Source organism: Crinia signifera, chromosome 1 (assembly GCF_055691185.1).
Source record: "Crinia signifera chromosome 1, ASM5569118v1, whole genome shotgun sequence".
Lineage (NCBI taxonomy): Eukaryota > Metazoa > Chordata > Amphibia > Anura > Myobatrachidae > Crinia > Crinia signifera.
Window position 1 is genome coordinate 373,016,891 of NC_139217.1, and position 16,692 is coordinate 373,033,582.

The window sequence follows — 16,692 nt, forward strand, 5'->3', positions numbered from 1 at the left end:
TCACTGACGAAATGCGTAGGGGCATGGCCAATGTGACGTGATCCAAGCCCTTGGCATCCAGCACACGCTTCCAGCTGTTCTTTGCCAGTGGAAATGTTGTGAATCTAGTGGTAACCAGCCCACTCCAGACGAGTAACTCGGTACGAGTTCTGTACATAGAGTGACCATCTGTTTTAAAACAAAAACGATATTGCACTATTGGGCACCCCCGTCACAAACTTTCTACTATAGACACTGCCAGACTCAATCATCACTTTCACACCCGGGTTGATGCCCTCTCAAATCACAGGCAGAGGGAATAACCAGCTCCAGCCAGCTATGTGATGCAGTTTCAAGCAGCTGAACATGACTGGAAACCATGTTCAAGAACCCAGGTCAGACACAGTTTTTTGGGGTATTTGATAACACACTCGGGGAATTGGGTGAGAACAGTCACACAGGAAAAATCAGGAAGGAATTATTTATGGAGAGGACCCTCATTAATGGTGTAATGCTGAATATTATGCAAAACAAGAGGGTGTGCGATCACTGGACATAGATTGACATAAGGAACAGAAGAAAGAGTATGTCACTTTGTGATGCACCTGGAGATCAGGTTAATAAAAATGTATTTTTTATTGTTATTACTAAAAAAATAGCGAAGTATGGACACACAATAAACAAATTGACACACATGAAACACAAATGTTGTTTAAAAAGGATAATATACCCCAACTTAGTGTGAGCCCAATGTTTCTCCCCACTGATGGATATTTAAGAAATCAGGGTCAGAATCCACTTAATTAGTAAATGTGCCTGGTGGCTGTATTAGGGAGACTGACTGTTGGTTTCCAATATGCTGCAGGTGCACTACACCTTGCACTGCTGTGACTAAATAATCATTCAGATACCCCACAATAATTCAGAGTGGGGTGCAATACATGTGTACACATTATTGGAGAGACAGAGTATTTGTATCCAATCTGGTGCAATTGCATTCAATCTCACATTGAAGCAGTTAAATTAACCATACGTGCCCCGTATGAATTTATAAATCGGGTACAATGCTAGTGAGTATTAATAATGTGACCCACATGAGACACAGCGGTGGGTCCCGGGTTTGTCGCAGCCTCACTGGTGTCCCTCAGTGCGGACGGCGTATGATGTGATCTGCCACCTCACAATCAGAACGCCGTACAGAAACAGAGCTGCGGCTGTTACCCGCTGACAGTCAGGAGGTTCCAGGCGCGTGTTGGAGAGCCGGTTCCTGACCTGACAGACAAGCCGGAGACCAGCGGTGTTGACGTCACACACCGCGGCTCTGACTCAGCGAGCTCAGTGGAGACTGACGCTCGCGCTCGCTTGGTGCAGCTAATTGAAAAAAAAAAAAAAAAAAAATCACACAATATTTAACATTGGTATGTGGGGAGAAGGAATTGGGAGTCACAAATAAGGCTGACTGGTCAGCGTACGCTTCGCTAAGGGAGCTTCATCAGGACCAACCTGGCCTGCTCCCAGAAGCCCCTTAAATACCTCATTCTCTCCTCTGTCATTGCTTCTGGTGTAATGGTCTTATTCCCTACATCTGATTACAATGATATTATATTACTTTTACGATAATAGTACTTTCATATCGACAAAATGTGTCCGAATTTTCATAGCTAAAAATTTCATAAGGAAATTGGATGGTGTGGATGGTGATTGGGATTGAGTGATCATATAGTGTATTTGAAGATGGATGTCCTATTGAGGTGAATGACCTATATGTAACAGCGCTTCTATGAAACATATTTTCAATGTAATCACTGATGTTATTATCCTCTATATGGATTCATGATTAGAACAGAAGGGTTGTATATATCCCTTGTATCTGTACAATTGTATGGTCTCTATTGGTGATTGCTGTGTCAAGTTTGTCAGTATATAGGTGAATACCTATACTTAATACGTGCTGGTGAGTATGGATTTGAAAAAGAAAGAAATTGGATGGTGTGGATGGTGATTGGGATTGAGTGATCATATAGTGATAGTGTGGATGGAATATTGAATCTGATATTTGATAAGCCTCGGTTCTTTTACAGAAAATTCTATTGTCCAACAAAGGTTGTAAAATAAAATTGCGGGCTACTGTACATCCAGTGTACATTTATAACGGTCACTGATTTGATAGTGTGATGTTTATGGAACAAAGAAAATCTATCTCCTGGGGCCAGCTGAGCATAAGAGCATTGCACTGTACAGATCATGTAGTAGTTACGTATACACATTCTGTGGCCCAACGCTACAACCTAAACTCACAGGAAGTGCTTCTGGTTTTGTTTAAGAGATGATGAATTTAGAGGAGACTGTTACCGGCAAGCAAGCTGTACAAAGTAACTTCCCTTTTAAAACATATTTTCTACAGAGCCACAATATATAGCATATCAGTATATACAGTACTAGTGCTATCTAGTGTGCAACTCTATATTAGGCTCTATGGGCCAGATGCACTAAGCTTCAGAAGGGATAAAATGGAGAGTGATAAACAGCCAGCCAATCAGCTCCTGCTTGCTATGTCATTGACTGTGTTTGAAAAATGTCAGGCAGGAGCTGATTGGTTCATTGTTTGTCACTCTCCATTTTATCACTTTTGAAGATTAATGCATCTTGCCCTATAGGACTTGTTGCTTAAACTTTTCCATGCAACTTGAAAGAAGTGCAGTGTTCTCCCCAGGCATACATTTTTGGCCGGTCCACCCGGCAAGAGCCGCCCTGCCACCCAGCACTCTTAATTAGACCATGCAAGCAGACTCTGTTTCCAGACAGACCACTCGATGGGAAGATCATGTGACTGACACGGATAAGCTACGCTCCCTAAGTTGTCTGTATGCATGTGCTCGGTCTTGTCTGCCACACACCAGCCCATCTCTCTGCACCTCCCTTGTTACCTTCGGGTAACAAGGGATTCTAGCCGCAGCTCTGTCTTCCGCATGGCTGCAGTGAGCGGATACTCTATCTGGCTCCTGCCGCACAGTGTGGAAGCTGACACCGGAGCACTGGGTCTACCCCATCACACTTGTCCTGGCAGCCACTGTACAAACTGGCCCCGGTCATGGCTTCCTCCCCCGTGCGGTGGCAGTGAGCACACTATCCAGCTTCTGCCGCACAGTGTGGGGACTGGAGCACCAGGTCTTCCTCATCTTTCCTCCTTTTGAATTGAGAAGAATTTAATATTCGTCTCTTGTCACTCTGTGCAGACTTGTGCTAGGAGTCTCCACCCTGAACTGTAATAATTAGCACTAACTGCCACACCAATAGGGCACAAAGGGGCAGATGTATGAAGCCTTAACAAGAGATAAATGAAAGGGTGAAAAAGAGAGATAAACATCCAGCCAATCACCTTCTAACTGCCATGTTACAGGCTGTGTGTACAGGCTTTCGGAATCTCAGCTGACCTCATCCAAGGGGTGGGGCGGAGCTGCAGCGCATCAGGCAATGAATGGGGTTACCCATTAACTGCCCAGCAACCCTGGTCCGATCGGTGTAAAACCCTTCTTCTAACCCGGGTTGGATTGCTGGACCCGGTATTTTTCAAAAGGCCCTTTCACACCTCTCAGTAACCAGGTCAAGACAGTAAAAGCCCGATAATCAATTTGTTCCAAAAATTACTGCTGGCGACTAGATTTTAAGGAGTATTTTCAGCCAGATTCAGAAGGAATTACCGGCTACCCACACCCCTTCCTTGCAAATGCCTCTGCCTGTCAATCACGTATGCGATCCAACTCAAATTAGGCCCTTAATGCTGTTGGCAATATCAACATCTTCACGGCTTCTTGAAAAGGTTCCTGCTAATTGTCTCCTGGATTGTACAATATATTATCCACCACTTGCTGTTACATATTTTTAAAAATCTTTAGAAATTATTGACAGCCTAACTGAAATATTTACATATTTAGAATTCTTTTTTGAGAAGCTGAAGCTAATATCTCTGAAGCCAGAACAACAATAAGTAAAAGGTTAGTAGTCTTATCTCCGGAAACACTGAACTTTGCTTCCTACTAATCTCAATGCATACCTAGTGTGAGCAGGTGTCCACGCAAACATGTCAGCTGAATTGCAGCAGGTTATATTCTAGAACAGGGGTCAACAATCCCGACACACATTTTTATGCAATGCGCTGGAGATATTTCTACTGCGCATGGAAAGTCTAGTAAAACCTTACTGCGCATGCCAGAAAGTGTGCGTATGAATCTGCAAACAATAATCGCAACGTCCTCCAAAATAAATGATGGCAGTATATTGTAATTGTCAAATAAGGAAATGAGAGTCAAAGAGTTTGTAGCCCATCATAAATGTAAAATAGAAAATAAATGCTTAGAAATCCTGGATTAGCATTTATTTCTACTATAGTTTTTGAAACAGCGATTAATAGACCAGACCTTGGTCAACCTACCCCAAAGTTTAGTTTAGATGTAATATGCTCCTCCCAGCAACTGTTGCTAAAGGAACATATACAGTGTCGTACAGCACCACAGTGTTCTACTAATCTGTGCATAGTGTTCAATCTAGCACCCGCCATCTTTGAAAACCCACGCAGTTCCTCTTCCCTGCCTGGGGTGTTGCTGCCTGCTGTGTTGCTTCTAGCAAAGTGTGGTCTGTATATTAGCACCGATATGCAAACCTGACCTGTTCTACTAACACCACAGCAGACAGGGACACCCCAGGCAGGGAAGAGGAACTGCATGGGTTTTCAAAGATGGCGGGTGCTAGAATGAACACTATATGCATTTAAATTTGTCCGGTATGTGGTCATTAGATTAACAGTGTCTAGGTGGACATGCTTTAGATCAACAGATGGAAAATGGTTGACATGAGTTTTTTCATAATGGTTTTTTTTTTTTTAACCAAATTGGTACTCAACCTAGTTGACCTAGACCAGAGATGTCCAAACTATGGCCCTCTAACTGTTGTGAAACTACACATCCCAGCATGCCGTGCCATAGTTTTAGCATTCCCTAATAGGAAAAATGTGGCAAGGCATGATGGGACTTGTAATTTCACAACACCTGGAGGGCCATAATTTGGACATGCCTGTTAATCTAATGAGCCATACCCGATTTGTCCTTGTAGTCCATAAGATTGCGAGCAGGGCTCTTCTAATTCTGATACAGCAGGACAGAGGCGGAACTAGCGAGTAGTGGGCCCAGGTGCAAAAAATATTCTTTGGGCCCCCCGCCCCACTCAAAATGGGAACAGTGTGCGCCAAAGACGGCTGCAGTGTGTGTGTGTGTGTGTGTGCACGTAAGATTAGGGCTACAGGCTGTGGGATGTGTGTGTATGGTTAGGGTTATAGGCTGCGTGGTGTGTATGGTTAGGGTTATAGGCTGCGGTGTGTGTGTGTATGGTTAGGGTTATAGGCTGCGGTGTGTGTGTGTGGGTGGTTAGGGTTATAGGCTGCGGTGTGTGTGTATGGTTAGGGTTATAGGCTGCGGGGTGTGTGTATGGTTAGGGTTATAGGCTGTGGGGGGTGTGAGTATGGTTAGGTTATAGGCTGCATGGTGTATGTGTATGGTTAGGGTTATAGGCTGTGGTGTGTGTGTGTTTAGGGTTATAGGCTGCAGGGTGTGTGTATGGTTAGGGTTATAGGCTGCAGGGTGTGTGTATGGTTAGGGTTATATGCTGCGGGGTGTGTTTGTATGGTTAGGGTTATAGGCTGCGGGGTGTGTGTATGGTTAGGGTTATAGGCTGCGGGGTGTGTTTATGGTTAGGGTTATAGGCTGCGGTGTGTATGTATGGTTAGTGTTATATTCTGGGTGTGTGTGTGTGTATGGTTAGAGTTATAGAATGCGGGGTGTGTGTATGGTTAGGGGTGTAGGCTGCGTGATGTGTGCATGGTTAGGGTTATAGGCTGCGGGGTGTGTGTATGGTTAGGGTTATAGGCTGCGGGGTGTGTGTATGGTTAGGGTTATAGGCTGCGGGGTGTGTGTATGGTTAGGGTTATAGGCTGCGGTGTGATCATATGGTTAGGGTTATAGGCTGCAGGGTGTGTATGTGTGGTTAGGGTTATAGACTGAGTGGTGTGTATGTGTGGTTAGGGTTATAGGCTGTGGGGTGTGTGTGTGTATGGTGGTTAGGGTTATAGACTGCAGTGTGTATGGTTAGCGTTATATGCTGCAGTGTGTATGGTTAGGGTTATAGGCTGCAGTGTGTGTATGGTTAGGGTTATAGGCTGTGGGGTGTGTGTGTATGGTTAGGGTTATAGGCTGCAGTGTGTGTATGGTTAGGGTTATAGGCTGCAGTGTGTGTGGTTAGGGTTATAGGCTGCAGTGTGTCTGCCTGCGTGGTTAGTGAAATAGACTGCTACAGGCGGGAGAGTATGGGTAGGTTTAGGCTGTGAGGAGGGGGATAAGTGGGGTTAGGCTGCAGGTGGGTGGTGAATGGTTGGGCTGTGGAGGGGGTGTATATATAGGGTTAAGTCTATGGGGGATGTATAGTTAGGGCTAGGTTACTGGGGTGTGTATAACTAAGGTTAGGCTGAGGGTGGGGTGTGTTACAGTTGGGCAGCAGGGGAAGGGGGGTGTATGTTTAGTTAGGCTGGGAGGGTTAGGGTTTGTGCACCTATTACATTTTTAGTTAATTTCTTCGGCACCCTCAGTCCCCCCCCCCCCCCCCCCCTTTAATATAACAATTTTTTTTGCCAGCAGCTTCTGTTTTATTTTAACAAGTTTATGCAGCGCGCCGCTGCCACACACACACCCCCCCCCTTTATAATTCCTAATGTTTCAGCATAGCATAATGCGCTCCCCACCTCCCTCAAGTAACTTACCCCTGGCACGGCAGCTCTGCTGTCTGTGACACTCACGCTCCGCCACTCCTCCTGGAGCCCTCCGTGCTCAGCCTCAGAGCAGACAGGAATTCACTTTCTGTCAGGCTCCAAGACTGAGAGCAGCAACAGGCAGCCTTGCGATTGGCTGCCTGTTGGAAGGAGGACGGTCACCGCGGACACAGAATGGATGCCGGGCGCTGCTGCCTTTGCTTCTGCATCCTTTCATGTCTGCCCCACACGTGCACGCACCTGCTGCCCTGCCATGTACCCACTGCCACCCGCGCGCGGCCATGCACAATATCAAAAATGGAACTCTGTCATGCCGGGCAGGCGGCAGCACCGGGCCCCTTTAACCCCTTGGGCCCCGGTGCACTGCCCCGTCTGCACCGGCAGTAGTTCCGCCCCTGCAGCAGGAGCTGGTTTAACGCCCATATTTTTCCAGAGGAACAGATTTTGCTCTGGCTAGACTAGGTGAAGTTTATATATACTATATGTACTTTATTATTACTATGTTTGGGAAAAATTATGTAGGTAAAAACATTGAATTGGAGTTCCAGAGCTTTGGAATTTCTATTTCTAGGTCTATGTTTTATTTGGCTACTGGTTATGTTGTAGAACTACAAGACCAAGCGGGCCCTTTAATGGTTGTGGTTCTCCAAGTCTCTGCATGCTGCAACTTGTAGTTCCATGACATAACCCAATAGTTTATTATGCTTTTCTTTCACACTTTAATGCCATCAGCCTGGTGCCCACCGCCCCAAGCTTCAGCCTGGCCCGGGATTGACCTGCCATGATGATCATGTTATGGCCATAAATGTGCTATATTCTCCATTCATATTTTTGTCTGATTACGGCCGATCCCAGTGATACCCATTCGTACTGTGGATCGTCCGTAATCGGTGATCTGAGTGAATTTCTCCGTATGTAATAGACATGGTTCACAAGCAAGACTAAACATTTCCAAATGTGTGCACACAGCAGCTGTGCAGAAGAAGAACATGGGCATGCTCCAATGTAAACCAGAATGAAACAAAAGTCTTATGGATGGTTCTTCTTTGTAACTGACCTACCTACAGTATAGATAATCTCTCCCTTTGACTTTACAAGTTTCACCATTCAACCCAGCCTTATGAAATTTACAAAACAGTGCACTGAAGAAACCATTAAAGATATGACTATAGTGTTCGATCTAGCATCCACCATCTTCGAAAACACATGCAGTTCCTCTTCCCTGCCTGGGGTGTAGCTGTAGTGCTTCTAGCACAGTGTTATCTGTATATCAGCACTGATATGCAAACCAGACCTGTGCTAGAAACACCACAGCAGACAGTGAAACCCCAGGCAGGGAACAAGAACTGCATGGGTTTTCAGAGATGGCGGGTGCTAGAATATATCATTATTGCTACTGAATCTCCTCTATTTATGTAAAAAAGTGCGGAAGTTGTCATAAGTGTGTAGCTGAGAAAGAAGTCCTCCTTGTGTGTCCGCCGAAAACCAGCTCCGAGTTTTCCCGCACTTTTTTACATAAATAGAGGAGATTCAGTAGCAATCACTAGCCTTGAAAAAGAGTCACATAGACTTGAAACGCATTGGCCACTAAGGATTGCTTATACAAGGACCCTATCCAGTGAGACCTGGGGTGTCCCCTTCTTTGTCATCTGGAACACTGTTTACCATCCCTAGGCTCCACCCCCATCGCTGGGTAAGGGAGGATCATCAATTTTTATCATTGTTCTGTTTTTATATCGATTTGTTTTTTTTTCATGAAATAAATGTGCTTTCACCTATTTGCGACCAAAGTGTCTCTTATTCACCTTCCATAGCAATTCATTTCAGGCGTTTGAGAAACACCAAGAAACACTTAGGCAGCATCCAGGGGAGCGCAGAGTGATCTGAGTTCCACCGCCTTTTTGTACTTTCCTATTATACAGACCATAATTCATTTGAATTGGTCCAGGGCCACTGAACCATGGCACCACTGTATATGTTGTTATATTGCCATAGTTAGCATATTTTAGATGCAGGGAGAGCTGTGCGATCAATTACTCAAAGGGCAGTATTCAAAGGGCAGTATTCAATTAGGCTGATTCGCCATGTTTTATGGAGATTTTGTGCTATTTTCGTGCTGTACGGCGATTTTTTTACTAAAACGGTGAATCACCCTATTCAATGACCAGATGGCGAATACATTTCAAGGTTTTTATCGCCATGATTCACCGAGTAGCAATCGCTATCTTTTTACGTGAAGTGGAATGTGAACTTTTAAAATAAAGTGTTTTGTTTTTTACATTTGGTGTCAAAAAAAAAAAAATCAGGAATTTTATTCTGAGGAGGGGCATGCTATTTTTATTCATGTGCTGTAAGCACATGAATATATATTTAATTTTACACTGTTCTTGATAAAAGTGCACACAGCACTGAAACGTTGGACACTAGACAGCCGTGTCATTGTCATTATTCCGACTGAGAGTGCCGCCGTATATGTATGATTGATATATATATATATTTTTTTTTTTTCAGAGCAGCCAGCAGGGGGCCAGGAGCCGAGCCTCTCATTACATATTCTTATATATTCACTGCACCCGATCATTACATATGCACGATCGGGTGTGGTGATACCCGGTCCCCTGTTGGCTATCCCGGGGGGCAGCCTGTGCTGCCTGGCTCCCGGGGAGCCCACCTCCCCCCCACAAACGTTCTGGGGCAGGCAGGGAGACTTCCATCTCCCTGCCTGCCGCCGTCCTCAGGTTAAAATTCGCCGGTCAGGGGCAGTGAGCCCCTGACTCGTTGAATACTGGAGCCGGCGAGGCTCTGGAATGCGGCGGGCAGTGGTGAATGTGCAGCGAATCCTAAACAGGATTCGCTGCACATCGTCAAAATTTTCATTGAATACTGCCCAAAAGTGTACATATTTTATTTGAAAATGAACAGTTACAAAAAGTTGAACAATTACCGATCAAGAAAAAGCTCAGGTAATCCTAAACAGTGCGCCCAAGGTGGCTGCCTCCTCTGGTACCTTGGGCCTTATTCTAGTTCACTCTTTCTGACAAAATCCTTCTAAAAGGTGAGTACACACGGGGCGATTTTGTGCAAAATCACGGGAAATATGGTCGCTGAGCGACCATATTGCCCGCAATGGGAGTGTGCACCGGCGATATATCGCCAGGTGCGCGCTCCCGTTTTTGCCCCTGTGGTGATCGCTGGTCGCAGGAACATGCTCCTGCGACCAGCTGATTACCACTGCCGGGCTCCCCCGGCAGTTTCTTTTTTCATCAGCGACCATCTCTGGGCGCTGATGTAAAGTAGAAACTGAGCAATATATTGCTCAGCCATATATTGCTCAGCCATATATGGCTGAGCAATATATCTCCCCCCTGTGTACACAGCATTAGATGGACAAAACCATGTGCACTGCAGAGGGGCAGATGTAACATGTGCAAAGAGAATTAGATTTGGGTGAGTTATTTTGTTTCTGTGCAGGGTAAATACTTGCTGCCTTATTTTTACACTGCAATATAGATCTCACTTTGAAGTAAAACCCCACCAAAAGCTAATTCTCTCTGCACAAGTAACATCTGCACCACCTGCAGTGCACATGGTTTTGTCCATCTAAGAAGGATTTTGTCAGAAAGAGTGAACTAGTATAGCCCCATGTGCACTGCAGGTGGGGCAGATGTAACATGTGTAGAGAGAATTAGACGTGGTGAGATATTTTGTTTCTGTGCAGGGAAAATACTGACTGCTTATTTTTACACTGCAATATAGATCTCACGTTAAAGTAAAATCCCACCCAAATCTAATTCTCTCTGCACAAGTTATATCTGCCCTGCCTGTAGTGCCCATAGTTCTGTCCATTTGCGAAGGAATTTGCCTTTGTGAGTGAACCAGAATAAGGGCCACTGTGCATTGTTTTGATGTCTATGAAGCACATTGCTTTACAATGGATGCTGATGCTATGCCAGTTACCAGCTGTTACAAAAAATTACAAAATAATTTCAAAGTTAATGGTGATGTTGACTCTTGGTTCTATTGTGCGCATACTTCGCTTCTTTGTGGCCTGTACATGGGAGGACCAGAGCCCCCACCCGATGGTATTGCAGAGCCACAGGGAAGCAGCTATGCAATATCGCACAACTAATATGCTAATGCAGAGTCTGGCTTGCATTGAATAAATAAGGAGGTAACAATATTTCTCCATCACAAGATGGCCATATACTACCCAGTGAACAAATTTCTGACTAGCAAAACTATCATGAAGTATGAATCCATAAAAAATTCAAACTTTAATCAGATCTGCCCGATAATCTGTCTGTAGTGGTTACTGGGCACAAACCTTTTCTTCTCATGCATTTATCAGATTGTCATTTGACTCATAAAGCTGCTTACCCATTAGATAATATCCGCAATAATGACCAGTCAGAACAAAATGTTTATGCATATTGCCTAATGCAGTGGTTTCCAAACTGTGTGCCGTGGCTCCCTGGGGTGCACTTGCAGGGGTGCCTCGGGTTGGTGGTCCAGGACCAATTCAAACTATTTATCATCAATTATTTATGGACAAAACCAGTGCTGGTGGCTGCCAATCATACAATATGTGTACTATCAGAAGCAAATTATACCCTTTAAAACACATAACTAAACCTAAGAAGCACATACTGTATAAACACAATCTATTTAAATTTATATATTTTTGGGGGGGCCTAGGGGTGCTGTGGGAAAATTCTGTTACTCTAGGGCATGAGTCTTCAAACTGCGGCCCTCCAGATGTTGTGAAACTACAAATCCCAGCATGCCTTGCCACAGTTTTGATATAAGGGAGTGTTAAAACTGTGGCAAGGCATGATGGGATTTGTAGTTTCACAACATCTGGAGGGCCACAGTTTGAAGACCCATGCTCTAGGGCAGGCATTCCCAACCACGGTCCTCAAGGCACACCAACAGTGCAGGTTTTAGTGATATCCAGGCTTCAGCACAGATGGTTTAATCAGAATCCCTCAGATACTAATTAAGTCACCTGTGCTCAAGCCTGGATATCTACAAAACCTGCACTGTTGGTGTGCCTTGAGGACCGTGGTTGGGAATGCCTGCTCTAGGGTGCCATGATTCTAAAAAGATTGGGAACCCCTGGTCTAGTGTATACACACTATCGTTAACCATGCGCACTGTGAGTAGAAAGCAATGTCCTGTGCAGTCTGTACATCAGGGGTTCACAAACTTTTTGAAGCACGGCACCCCAAAGCATCAGAAATGTTTTTTGCAGCACCCCTAGGCTAAAAGGTTTCTTATTGAGAAAGGAAGAAACAAATATTAATTTAAATAAATTGTGTTTATATCTCATTATTATGGTCAGTTATGTGGTAATGGACAGGATTCACTTCTGTTTGTCCACAATTTGACTGTTATAATGGACATAAAAAACTTGAACTGGTCCTGGACCACCAACCAAGGGCACCCCTGCGTGCCATGGCACACAGTTTGGGAACCACTGCTGTACATGTAGCTCAATATTGTTCATTCTAGCGCAGGCTTGGTCTGCAAATCGGTACTGAAATACAGACCTCACTATACTAAAATCGCAACAGAAAAGAACTACAAACGAAGCAGAGAAGAGGAACTGCATGGATTTTGGACGATTCAGGGTGTTAAGACCCCCATACACTACTGTGACTTGTCTGAGACTCAAGTCACATCAGATTTCCCTAGAACTCCCCTGGCAGCTCCCAGGAGTCCTTCCATATTATTTTGTACTTGACTGATTAATCATACATGCAGCAGGCCCGATTGCCAACCTGATGCACACAGGACCGCACATCAGATGGGATGTCAAATACATGCGATTTTGCCATTTTTCATTCAAATTCTCATCCCAATCTGTCGAAATCCGATAAAATCGGCCAAGTCGCAATATTGTATGGCCAGCTTTAACACTAGCTCAATTTGAGGACATCGTCAATGACCACATACTGTACATATTATCATTGATTAGGGAGTTCAAGGAAATTTGCAGATGCCATACAATCGTTTGCCATTTCATCTAATTTGTATGAAGCTTTTAACCAAAATTTGAACTAAATGCTAGACAGTGGGAGCTTTTCTATGACGCAAGCTTCACTGCACCCTCAATGTAAAATAAACCAATAATAATAATAATAATAATAATAATAATAATAATAATAATAATAAAAAACACACCAACAAGAATAATGCAAGAGGATCCCCCAATTTCATAACTAGTGTTTTCAGACTAGTGGTGTTACCACAAAGTTGGAGCACTCCTGATTTTAGGTTAACCAGCACTAGGCTCTGCTCTGTGATTCCACAAGCTCAGGCTGGCAGAGACCCACACGGTAGGGGTAATTCGCCATGGTTGTAGCGGTGGCACCAGGATTGCTTTTCCAGGAGGTGCACGGGTCCACAAAAACATCTGTGGGTCTACTTTCTCTTCGGTTTAGCCATCTTCCAGGACCAGATAACCAGTGGGTACAAGGTAGTAAGTAGTCAAAAAATAGGTTTTAAGTTTGTTGTAATGGGCACACTACTGGTAACAGAATGGCAGCAGCATATTAGTACTTGGAAAACCTCTTGGGCTAATACTATGTTATTATAGATACACTTGTTTTTGCTTGCAGTTCAGGGAGGTGCAAGCAAGAAACTACAGATAATTCCCATTGTATTTACATTTTTGTGTAGGTCTATGCTATTGTTATAGGTTATCAGCATGTCAGGGTGGGGAGAGGCTGGCTGCAGTGCCCTTCAGTGGTTTTATTTCACAGGATTTGTTAAAAAAAAAAAAAAAAACCTGTTGGTATTCAAACATAAGAAGCTAAAAATAAAATAAAAAAACAAACACTAGACTGTACATTCAGATCACTACTAAACACATGGCTAAATAAATGAAACTTATGCTGCTTTCACACCGCAAAACCTGCTCAGACCAGGTATGTAAAACGTTTTTTGAAACGGGTCAGAACAAGTTTAACCCCTTTCACACCGCATGTAAATACCTGGTCTAAAGCAGGTTTGCGGTGTGAAAGCAACAGTGTGAAAAGCGGTAAAGCCCCCCCCCCCCTTCCAATGCTCGTAGAGACAGTCCGACACAGGCAGCAGTGCAGGGTGTGCTGATGTTGACAGGGACTGCAGCAGTCCAGCTGATGGAGAGCGGGCAGGGGGGCGCATGGTGAGGTGATTGGGGGCATCACCTCACCATTCGCCCCCCTGCCCGCTCTCCATCAGCTGCACCGCTGGCTGCTCTCCGTCCCTCTCATCATCAGCACACCCTGCGCTGCTACTGCCTGTGTCAGACTGTCTCTACGAGCATTGGAGGGGGGGGGGGGGGGGGCTTTACGGCTTTTCACACTGTTGCTGCGCTGCTGCTGCCTGTGCCCAGTGCCGTCTCTCCCACCCCCACAGAGGGCGAGGAGGCAGCGGGACATCCACGTCATGCTCCCGCTGCCCGCACTCCGCTGCTGCTCCAGAACCGGTGAGTCCAGGCAGACAGCCGCCTGCACCCCAGCCCGAGGTGCCCGTCCCCGCTCACCTCCTCCTGTCACATGAAGGAGGCAGAACTGACTGATTTCCGAAGTTAACAAAATGCATACATATTATGTTCCCTAGAAACCGGTTACACTCAGCTCTAATTTAATAGCTCTCTTGCACCATCAACATTGGGTGAACCACTGACAGTCGTCAGGACTTAGGTCAATACATAATGTCCACAGGAGTTTTTCATTTTTTTTTATGGAGCCGACAGGCAATGGGTGAGATTTAATAGGATGAGAGATTCAGAAAGTGAAAGTAAGAGTGAGAGATTTTATAAGAAATCTCCAGGGATTTTTTTAAAGCGGCCATCATTTACACTGCAAAATTAAACTGGTTTTGCAGTATGATTGCCGCTTTAAAAAAACTGGAGATTTCTTATCAAATCTCTCACTTTCTGAATCTCTCATCCTATTAAACCTTACCCAGTATTTCATACCCTACTAGGGCATGGACGAAAATACAATTGTTCCGAGCGCAGCGGAGGCACCGTGCCTGAAGCATGGCGAGCGCAGTGGTACAATGTCAACATTCAGGACAAAAAAAAAGTGAAAAAAGTCGTGTTGACATTTTGACTGTCGACCCAACACTTGTGCCGACCTTCTGACCCTTTTCGACCTTAGCCATGTTGATCTACTTCAGGTGTCGACCTTCAGTGGTATACCCAACGTATGTGGACTTTGAGTCGAAGCTATGACCCATACCCGCTACATACAGTAGACCTGGCCTTACTAAAAACAATTCTACATGTAATAAGATTTCAACTGCAATTTGCTACAGTCAACAGTTTTATTTTACTTACATTTCACGAATTACAGCATGAATATACTCCCACAAGTTGGTGTGTTCTAATCCAAATGCCAATTACCCTGTAAAGGTATTGGTTAAATACTTTGTTTTTTCTGTTTATTGTGATCAGACTTGTCATTAGACAAAAACACAGATTCTCCAAACTACGAGGGGGCAGACTAGATCAGGGAACTCGGTCCTCATTACCCCACACAGTGCATGTTTTGCTGGTAACCCAGGTGTACTAATTACTCTCAGACACATTTTATAAGGTCCGCAGGTGGAGTTAATTATTTCACTTGTGATTCTGTGAGGAGACCTGCAAAACATGCACTGCGTGGGGTAATGAGGACCGAGTTCCCTGACCACTGGACTAGTGGTTCTTATCTGCCGTCACATTCTCTGTTTCTATGAGGATACTTATGCAGTGGCTCATGCCCGTAGAGATGCTTTATCCAGGGCCAACATTAATCTTTTCGCCACCTTCAGTAAAATTTCAATCTATAGCCATTATTCATTTTCTAATAGGCAGACTCAGCACCGATTTCCCAGATCCCAGCGCCCTGGGCAGCTGCCTAATGGTAGAGCGAGCCCTGAGTTTATGCGAGTCACAGCCATGAAACTGGAACCATCAAAGTAAAACCTCCAATAATAACTACAGCAACACATTCACCAATATATAGTGATCTGGAGTAATGATTATATTATACAGTACATTGCCCTGTCCTATAGAACATAACCACACCAAACAGAAACTGGAGAAGGGTACAGAATGGATTATATAGTACAGATGGTGGTTGCAGGTGTGGCAATACAGGAATTAGCATGGGTTCCAGACATGACAGTCAGCAGCTGCATTAAGGGTTTGTTAGACAAGTGCAGTAGATAGCTAGATAGACAGACAGACAGATTTAGGGTGGTGGTGGCAGGCTTGTACCCACCTCGGGGAAGGATCCCTTGGCATAAACCATGAGTAATGAAGTCTTCCCACATCCTCCATCTCCAACTATGACAATTTTGACTTCTTTTCTGCCCTTGTCGCGCCCCCTGCCCGGCTCCCTGGTCCCATTGCTGACAGTCCCGTTGGGTTGTGTCATGTTGCCGGAGCTCAGTCCATGTAGCGTTAGCGGGACAGGGGACACCGCACCTCACCTGCTGCAGCCGCCGCACACCACACCAGCAGCTCTGACAAGTCTAACCACCCTGCACAAGCCAAAGACTCACAGCCGCTGCCGGCGATTGGCTAGGCACGTCACGTGAAACGCCCAATTTAGGCTACACGCTAGAAAAGTTGTGGCTGGAAAAAAAAAAAAGTATACAATTAGTGCAGACAAGTGACATGTACCTGCTGCTGCTGATGATGAGCGGGGCTGGGCTGACAGCAAGCATTTAGCTGCAGAAAACGTGTTCTGTAGAGGAAGAAGTTGTATAGACCGAGCTGTCCACCCCATCCCCAGCATTCCTGCAATCCCTCACTAGAGGACACTCGAACTCTCCCATCTCACTGCCTCCTGCATCGGGCTCCTTCACGTACAGTATAGCGCTGTTCAGATCTCTGGCAGAGGAGGCAGCGGCAACTCCCT

At 45.0% G+C, this 16,692-nt stretch overlaps 1 protein-coding gene across 1 annotated transcript in view; it reads right to left on the reverse strand.

Moving 5' to 3' along the window:
• Positions 1-16,378, reverse strand: part of RHOF (ras homolog family member F, filopodia associated) — a 53,527-nt gene extending 37,149 nt beyond the window's left edge. Inside the window, exon 1 of the mRNA XM_083151302.1 lies at positions 16,051-16,378. Coding sequence (XP_083007428.1) covers positions 16,051-16,206 — 156 coding nt within the window. The 5' untranslated portion in view covers positions 16,207-16,378. The remainder of the gene's footprint in view (positions 1-16,050) is intronic.
• Positions 16,379-16,692: the final 314 nt, after the last annotated feature.